General features: G+C 35.3%; 1 protein-coding gene across 1 annotated transcript in view; it reads left to right on the top strand.

The window, feature by feature from the left end:
* LOC119837138 (centrosomal protein of 104 kDa) overlaps window positions 1-6310 on the top strand; it is an 18880-nt gene extending 12570 nt beyond the window's left edge. The window contains exons 13-20 of the mRNA XM_038362658.1: window positions 282-413; window positions 967-1180; window positions 1546-1941; window positions 2206-2617; window positions 2906-2999; window positions 3403-3542; window positions 3787-3882; window positions 4342-6310. Coding sequence (XP_038218586.1) covers window positions 282-413; window positions 967-1180; window positions 1546-1941; window positions 2206-2617; window positions 2906-2999; window positions 3403-3542; window positions 3787-3882; window positions 4342-4463 — 1606 coding nt within the window. The 3' untranslated portion in view covers window positions 4464-6310. The remainder of the gene's footprint in view (window positions 1-281; window positions 414-966; window positions 1181-1545; window positions 1942-2205; window positions 2618-2905; window positions 3000-3402; window positions 3543-3786; window positions 3883-4341) is intronic.
* Window positions 6311-9974: the final 3664 nt, after the last annotated feature.

Genomic DNA, 9974 nt, shown 5'->3' with positions numbered 1-9974 from the left:
GCGTGCACTCCACCGCGCAGCACACTGTGCTCACTGTGGCTGACTGCCCGCATGTTAGGTGATATATCTATATCTATAGCCATATCTAAACCTATATCTATATAAACATCTATACTAATATACACATAAAGCAGAAGAGTTCGCTTTTCTTTGTTCGCACGCACGTGCTCATTTAATATATATATATGTTCAACATTTTTAAAATTCGACCAAGTCGATTTTTAATATCAGGTGACCCCCTTGTCAGCCAGCTCTAAAATGAAAAAAAATTAAACTTCCAGAAGTCTTCACATCATACCGCAACAGCTGGTGAGACCAGTGGCGGCATCTATGCATCCAAGGTTAGCGCTATCTCGACTGCAAATGCTGGAACAGCTCATATTGAGTCATGGAATATCAACTGATAAGAACAGGTATGTAATTGTGTGGGAAAGGCAAAAAAAAAGGAAAGGCAATATTCAGTAGGAAATCAGTTTGTTTCTTTTTAAATTACCGGAAAAATATAACCAATGTCTCTTCTGGATAAAATGTTAATAATAAGTAAAGTCAAAAAATCTAAAAATCACGCTTTAAACATAGGATCACCTACATAGTCTCAATTGTTCTTACGTAAGGAAATTATTTTATACTAGCGATCCTAATCAGAATCATAAGTTAAACTTATGAGATTATTTTATTGGCACTGAACCTTGATAAGTGATAACATACAGGTGAAAAGAGTAAAGGGCGAGTATCTTGCCGATATTTAATTAATGAGAAAATAAGAAGTTTTATTGATTAATGCCATGTACACAGCGTGGTGGATTATGGCCTGAATCCTCACAGGAAACCTGCCCCTGTAGTGTGAACATAATATACGGGTTACTGCTGATGATGTAGATGACGATAATGATTATGTTAATTTTGATGATGCCGTTGACGATGATGATGATGATGATGATGATGATGATGATTGATGTCCCACAGCGGGCTCACAGTCCGGCGCCTCGCGGAGTGCGGCGCGGCGGGCGCGCAGCACGCGGCGGGCGCGGTGCGCGCGGCGGCGGAGCGCATCCTGCTCGCCGCGTACGCGCGCTCGCCGCGGGTGGTGCGCGCGCAGCTGCCGCCCGACGACGCGGTCACGCGACGTAATTTGATCTACCGCCATCTGTTCCAGCAGTTCGATCGGATTGATATGCAGGTAAATGTTTGAAATACACAAAAAAAATCCATTATAATTGCGTTTTTCGCTATACCCGGGCGACGTCTTTAAAGCATTATGAATTCCTACTACTGTTTCGGTTTAACATGCCTTAGGTTTCAAATATTTAAAAATTGCGTTGAATGATTAAGACGCATTGGGGTTTCCAACAACGTAAATGTGGAAGCTGTTATTGTCATACTTGTATACTTTCGTACAGCGAAACATCAAAAATGATATGAATAGTACGATATCAGATATCAGATTACGCATATAAAATCAGCACATAAAACCGAGGGTGGCACTGGGGTTCTCTTGATTCCTTAACTATCCTTGGATATATAAATCGACCTTAAATATTCCAGAAAATGCTGAACCAAGCACCTACAGAAGAACAGATTCTAAACGGCACAGAATCAGTGGACTCCACGCTCGAAGCCAGCACATCACAATCCACTCGCAGTGGAACCACCGTCAGTGGAATGACCACTTCTATTGGAATGACTACTTCCATGGACGCTACGTCATCTTACACTTTGAAATCGAGCGCCAGCAGTGCGACACTAGCTCCATCTAGTTTAAGTGGTAGCTTCACTACTTCTAGAACGAAGAGTAGCTTGAAGAAAACTCCTACTAAGAAATATGCAACGACTCGAACGTCGAAGGATAATACTAATTATCCTGGGTATAATAAATTGAGGTTGGATAGCGCTGTGAGTCCGAAACATTCACCACGGCCATCTGCTGTAGGAAACGAGAAGGTAATCAAAGATTTAAAAGTGGTTTTAAGTATTTTTTATGAGGAGAGATAACAAAATTTTTTAGGTAACGATAAATCATTATTTGATTGAACCGTCTAACTATTAATTGAAAATCTCTTTAAGACACTGTTCAATATGGCGTAATATGCATGTTATATACCCATCTCGATAATCTTACTTCGTATTATGATATTAACTCTAAAATAAACATCATTGATTATCCTTTTTTGCTTAGAAAATAAAGCACATAAAATTACATTTTAGGTCCACTTTCAAGAGAACCAAACAGAAGAAGTTATTTACCGCCGATCAAACAGAAACTTCGAGAATCGTCATTCCATGATACACTACGACCACGATCCTTCAAAACCCAATCTAAAAGAGCGTCCAGCCACAGTATACGAACCCTTACATTTGGAGTACAGAGATTCCCCAACTTTAGGCTCGCCGAAAACGTCGAAAAACGAACTCAGAAGCTTAGATTCCTTGCCTATAGATTCTCCTCAGCTTTCCAGAATGGATCTACGAGATTCTGATAGAAGTTTGGATTCTCCGAAATTGAGAGCAGATTATTTAAGAGACACTGGTCTCGAGTCACCAAAATTAGTAGCTGGAGTGAGAAACTTGCATTTGGAAGATCACAGTCAAATGGATGAAAGTGGATATTATAGTCCAGGTGTTCAAACTATTCATATTATTCTATCTGTAATATGTAGTGATCTTGAGTTTATTTCTGGTAAGGTGTACCATAAGGTGCACATTGATTAAAAAACTCTCCCTTTGGGACAGCAGACAAATCATTACTTTACCGTTCAGAAAATGTATTTCGTCTATACCCGACAAGGGCATGCAGGATTGTAACTGTTCTCTTAAATAAATTAAATGAATGGTCTGTTTATTGCAACATTAGTTGAAATGGCTATATTTAGGTGCATACCTATAAATAATTGTATTATTTCGATAGGAAGACGACAACAAGTAAGCGAGACTCATTTTGAGGTGTACGATGCGGTTGGCGCGGATGCCAGTACGGAGACAACCCCTGAACCTGTTTGCAAGTACGTACGATTTTAGCATAAAAATAAAATTATATGGTCCCCTCAGTGTTATTGTTAATCCAGAACTTTTAAATAGTTCAACCAGTTTTTACGATTTATTTTTTATTTGAAAGCTTTCAATGTGGTCCTGTGGCCATAACTGTGATGTAGACCGTTAACGGAATCATGACAGTGACATCAAGCCTGACCATAACTATCACAGAAAGCCTAAGAGTAACTGTGAGTCTGATCGTGACTGTGACACTAAAATAATGAATCATTAAGTATTATTTGACGCCCGGTGAAGAGAACACGAGTCAGTTTATCTTACTTAAATGTATATAATATACTCGCCCGGCTCTACCCGGGTACTTTTTCTAAAGATATTATCCAAACTATTATTGTTAAAATAATTTTTACACAGCACGTCGTGCACGTGGTGCGGGCGGCGCGTGCGAGCGGCGGCACTGGAGACGCACTACTGGCGGCGCTGCGTGGTGCTCGCGCGCTGCCCGCACTGCCGCCTCGCGCTCGAGGCGCGCGCGCTGCACGCCCACCTGCTGGGTACGTCAGCTTGAAGCCTAGCTAGTACGGCACGTTTCAAAAAATACGTTTTTATTGGACGCACAGTTTTGGAGGCCATTTCATCTTAACCCTTTTCAAATTTAGCATTATTTTTTATTTTTCGCTATTTTAATAATATTTATTTGAAATATCCATCCTTTTTGACTTAGAAGAATGTCTGACGTACACAGTGTCCCACAGTATCCCAGTGTCCCAAAAGCTCATTGGATCATGTTTATTTCAGAGGAATGCTCTCTTAGCGAAGGTCTATGGAAAGCTTGTCAGAAATGCGGCGCCGCGCTCCGAACTGACGAAAGCGACTATCACACGAACTGCATCCGTAAGTAAATCTAATATAATCTATAGTCGGTGTAATGATTTTCAAGTCTGAAAACTTAAATAGCCAGGGACTCGATTTCAGTAAATATAAAATCAAACTCTTAGACTCGTTCAGAAGATTAGTGATCTTATTCTCCGTTTTTTAAAGCTACTGAATATATTTTATAAAATCAGTCTTTTCTACTACTAGTCTATAATAGAAGTAACAAATTTTATTTAAACTCTGGCCTTATGACCCCACCTTCAGCTACCATGGTACCGTAACCACAGAATAATAAGTACACAAGTACCGTAACGTCTAAGCAGTATTAATTCCAATGTGAAATAAAGATAGAGCTATAAGTCATCTAACGCCATCACTGTCCACACACACTGGAAATAGCACTGCTTTAAAGCGTCACGGCATTCCCCCAATACATTATTTCTATAAATAATAATATAGTGTATAATTGATCAACAGCTATTGGCCTGGATGAATGGAAATGCCCATATTGTTTCACAAACGTTCTGGCCCGGGATCTACCCTGGCAGAGACATCTAATGCAATGTCCAAGGAATCCGCGACTTACACAATCATCGTAGGTACTATATTCATGAGAAACTTCATTATCTTCTTCAGCGTTTAAGGCCTCCTATGAGTAAAAACTTTAATGGCTTACAAAATTTGAGTCACGATTAATTTTCAGTTCGATTTAAAAAGCATACATATTTGTTTAAATATTTGACTCTTGTGATCGCTCTATTCATGATGTTTGAGTAAACGGCCAGTGTCCAGTGGACTAGGCATGGCTTTTAAATAAAATGAAAACAGATTATAACATTTATTCTTTGAATTTCAATACATTTATAATGTGTGTATTAAATCACATTTATTTTTAAGCTTTATGCTTATTTAAATACTCTTAAATAACCTCAAAAACTAACCTCAATGTCAATTTCCTAACCGTCTTATTTTCGAGTCCGTATTTCTACCGTCCACACGATATTATTCCGTCACGCACAATGCTCAGTTTGCGTTTAAACACTATTATAGTTAAGCTTTATTAATCCTTTGTTACTAATTATTTGTAATATAATATAAGATGTAGATTTCTGAATTGAGAAGAGTAACTCGAGATATTTTTCTATGTTATTCAATAACTCATATAAAGATATGTAATGAGAAAATCAAAATTCATTGAGGTGATTATAATTATTTAAATCTTGTTTTTATGAGCAGAATCTACTCGTAAATACTATGCGATTTTCAATTCAGAAACTGACCCCAAAATTATTAAGTATTTGATTAATATTCGAACATTGAAATGAAGTGCCATATTTTAAAGTAACAGCGCGGGAAAGCTCGCTTATATTTTTAATCTATAGTTTCATGTTCTGACATTTTTAATTCAGAAACTGGCCGCAAAATTGTTAAGTATTTAACCATAGTTTGAACTTTAAAATGATGTGCCATATTTTAAAGTGACAGCGCGGGAATGCTCGCTTATATTTTTAATCTGTGTAATTTTTTTCTGAGATAGATTACTAGATATTATGATAACCCCGTCCCACAGTATGAGCAATTTTTCTAATTAAGTTAACTATTACGTATATTGAAATAAGAAGTAATATCGTGACATCAGTATGGTTTACACGTTATCTTATTGTTTTATTTCTATTTATTGTATGATAATAAAAATAATAACGATCTAGTTGCTTATGTTTGTCATGAATGTGAGTCGATATAATTAGTATGACCACATACTAATACCTATTTATTCTTGACCTTCGAAAAAAACATAGGACATAGTTAGATAGGTTATTAGGAAAAAAATTGCGTAATTTACCAAATAGTCTAAATTTAAATAGGGTAGATAATAAACCACATCACCCCTGTGATACTGGATTGCGGTCATTAAAAACAGAAACTATACTTAACATTTATTTCCTGGATGTCTTATACAATAATATATACTTATATATAATTTCCTTAGAATAGTATTGAAATACTAGACACCATACAAATATAATCAGGATATAAATAAGAATCGATGACTTCAAGTTTCCCCGCCTTTTCCTGATTTTTCCGTTTATAAGTAAGATGAAAAAATACTTAATTACTATTATCTACATGTGGACAATCTGATTGTAGGCTATTTTAGATTTCTTTTTGCAGTATACTTGTCCAATTGAAGAATTAGTTTTGTCTATATATAATATGTTATGTATAAATGTCCTGAAATGAATTGTTAGGTATAGCATGGCATAGACAATTATGAAAATGAAAAAAAAAGCAGCTGGATTAGTTTGATAGTACTTGTTAGATTTAATAGTTAATACCTAATGTAAAAATAATTGGATATAACCGATCCCGAAGTTATGCATTTGTTAAAGTTTTGTCCATACATAACATTTATATAATGTACGGAGATACGTTTTATATATACGATGCCAACCTTGCCGCAAAAGTGTAAATTAGTTAGGTACGGAGGGAATTCCCGTTATTTTGTAGGTAGTTTAGAGTTAGGTTATTTGAGTGGGGCATGAGCGTAGTGGTATTATTGATAGAGCAGGAGAGACAGGCCTTAAGTTGATTGAAGTAGAGAGTGAAGACTGAGGTACCCTGAGGCACTTAGGTTCACCTAGGTCCCTCCCCAAAGTTTTCTGCAGCTACCTCAAGCTGTTAATCTTCATGGAAAAGTTGTGACTGGTTACCCCCTCCTTTTCTTCTCATGCAATGTAGACGCTTGACGTCAGTTGTGGAAGTGTGCCCATATTACTAAGAGGTAGCCAATGGTGTATTTCTTTTTCTTCATCGGTCTAACTTCTGAGGATCGCGACCACAGATAACTAATCACCTCCATGTTTGGCGGTCAGAAGTCTTGACAGGACATCCGGGATTGTCGGAAAATGGACAGCTCTGTTTAGATTCTGCTAATATTAATATAATGTATTTTACAAATGACGCGAGATCGATTGTACTCGTAACAGTCCAATGAGTTGTTAACAATCCGCCCACCCCATCTCGAAACCTATACTGTCTCTCCACACGCGCAAGTAAACGCGGAGAATGATCGAAGTTTTCCCTGTTAGGAACATAGGCACACACTATATGTTCATTAATAGGCGAGAAGAGAGACGTCACTTTGAGATATGTTTTATTTATTTTTGTAGTAGATAAGCTATGAGTATAATACCGAAAGATAGTGATGCAACATCTGGATCTGCTGAAAATCAAGTGTCGTAATACGTCTATACTCGATTGGCTCAGTCATAGATGGACTAAAGTACGGCCGCGAACTGCAAAGAAATTCGAATATTCACCCAGTTGCGTTAAAACCGCCTCGGGCCGACTGGGAATAAGGAGCTAACGCCCCTAAGCTTTCACCGTCAATCCGATTTTGAATTGGCGCCTCCTATCCCCCCTTTTTTTATGCCGTCCGGGGCTATAACCTCCCCCCCCCATCCTTCAGTTTTACGTAGATTATTGCTTTCCGTTCTCGCGGGAGTAATAACATCGGTACGGAGCGAACGGGAAGCATTATTTTTACGCAAGAGCGACAAAAATGGATTATTGGTAATTGCACAGATAACACAATACTAAACTAGTAGTCTTTGTGCGAATTACTTCGCAGCTCGCGCGAATAATAACACACTTAATATATATTATATTACCGTCTCGTTCAGTTAAATGTGAATACATTTTATAAAAAAATAAAGGAAATCTGTAATTTTGTAGGGAAAATTGTTTAAATTCAGGGTAATTAATTTGTAGTTTACCTAGTACTAGTAAAATATTACGCCATAGGGTTATGATGTACCGAACATCATGCTGTACACGTTATTTCTGAAATATAAATGATTTAGATTGTCAATAAATTGTTAGGTATTCGGGATAAATTGCCATGAGGCGTTGGATAAATTATTATTTTATTGAATATCTGAGTTGGTTAACTTTGGTTTCTTTTATGGTTTGTTTTTTGAAGAATTAAGTAAGTAAAAAATAAGAGCACCAGAATGCATTTATAAAAAGTACATATTGTAAATATTTATTTTTCTTGTAGTTGCTGTAAATTTGCTTTATATTTGTTATAAACTTCTAGAGTTTTTATAAGATAAGTGTTTCTAATTAGATTTATGCCTGATCCTTTTACATTTTAAAAAACAAAAATCATTCATGACGAGTATAAGCAATGGGAAAAAGATAAAATGTTATGGATTGTGTTATATCTTTAGTAATACTTTGTTAATTATGGTTTTTTACGTAACGTGAAAACGGTACTTTTTAAATTTTCGTTTGTAAGTTTAGGTCAATTGCATTAACCAATAAATTGATTATTGTTGTTTTGGGTATTTTATTGTAATTTAGATAAGTTTTGATAACTACTTCTAAATACTTTTTTATGGATTGATGATATAATGTACCAACCTATGTAAAACACTAATGTCCAGATATAATTATTTAATCGCGATTTGAAACCGCTTGTTTATTTTGAATCAAACAATATGGATTCAAATGACTTACATAAGTGTTTATTCTTTTATGTTAGGTATTTGATATAATGGTGTTTGTTTGTACTTATTATAATTAGCTTATATAATAACCTAGCCAGCACAACAATATAAAAACTAGATGGTTTTAATGTCACTAATGCACGAATTAATTATAGATAAAAAGTTGAAATGCGAATTTATTCTTGTATGGTATTCTTCATATTTGAAGCTGCGCTTAGTGGTAGCAGTATTTAATGTGACATTGACATTAGCAAGCGCGCTTTTCTCGGAATGTTTGCGCGGGAATAATTTTCATATTGTTTATTTTTTAATAAAATTGTCTTTGAAATATAGACATAAACGAAATTTTTAAATCATACGCTGCCTATGAAAATGGGCATAAACGTTACGAAACAAATTATGTTCCGTTTTTTAGGTGCAACGGTAACATAAATTTATAGCATTATAACCTACATTGATATAACGACCGCTAATGTCATGTACGTGGATTTTGATTGGTGCAACCACCATCCAGCAGCAGATCAGAATGGCTCAATTGGTAAAAACAAAAGTATTTCCTTGTATTTATTCTCGTGAGTATTAACACATTAAATTACTTTTTAACTGACTCACGTTTAAGAATGTAAAACAGTATCGTTAACGATAATATATTTTAGAAATAGGATATTTTCAAAATTTTGGAATGGACTGAGAGCAATGAATTGAATTTGAAATTAATTGCAAGAGTGTGAATTAGTTAATCTTGTATTGTATTAAAATATATATTTTGCCACAGATATCATTACAATTGACATGATTTTACTATTTGATATAAGAAGTTACTCTTTAGTATGGGATATCATTGGATTACCTTCATATGTCCGCCAAAATTCCGATAATAAATACACACTCTACAGCCTGCACAGATATTCTAAATTTAGATAGTGTAAGTTGTAAAGGGATACAGCAATTTTGTATATGCATTTATTATCTAGGACTAGAATGCTTAACTTAGTTCTTGCAGAACTCGAAGGACCTATCTTAAATAAACAGAATGCAGACATTGTGAATTGTGATTTGGAAAAGTTTAAATTTTGTAACTCACCTATATTTTAAACACAATTGGCAAATCAGCATAAACAAGCCACCTTTCCTTTTCTAATCATAACGGGTTACTGTTTGACAGTATGGGACAGACTAGAAATGACGTAGATTATTTAAATTTCCGTCGATTAGAATTGAATGTTCGAATTTTGAATCTGCATACATTAACGGATGCTGTGTAATAACAAAATGGCGTTTTTTTATATTTTCCCGCCATTTTCTCAAATTATACCAAGCCTAAATGTAAATTGTTTGTACTTATTAAATATTAATTTGTAATTGTTTGTTATCGCTGGACAGCGAGTTTGAACGAATAAACGTTTTTTATTTGATTGTTATTTTATTTCATTGATAATTTACTAATGATGCCTTACTAAGTATTTCTAATAATGATATAACCACGAAAGTTTGTAAGGTATGGACGGATGTATGAATGTATTGTATTACATTACTTATTTTGCACAATTTTTAAGTACTTTATATTTATTTTACATAAAGAGAAAAATAAAACACCCA

Source organism: Zerene cesonia, chromosome 26 (assembly GCF_012273895.1).
Source record: "Zerene cesonia ecotype Mississippi chromosome 26, Zerene_cesonia_1.1, whole genome shotgun sequence".
Taxonomy (NCBI): Eukaryota; Metazoa; Arthropoda; class Insecta; order Lepidoptera; family Pieridae; genus Zerene; species Zerene cesonia.
The sequence above is the reverse complement of the archived record's forward strand: the minus strand, read 5'-3'. Positions and strand labels throughout refer to the sequence as shown.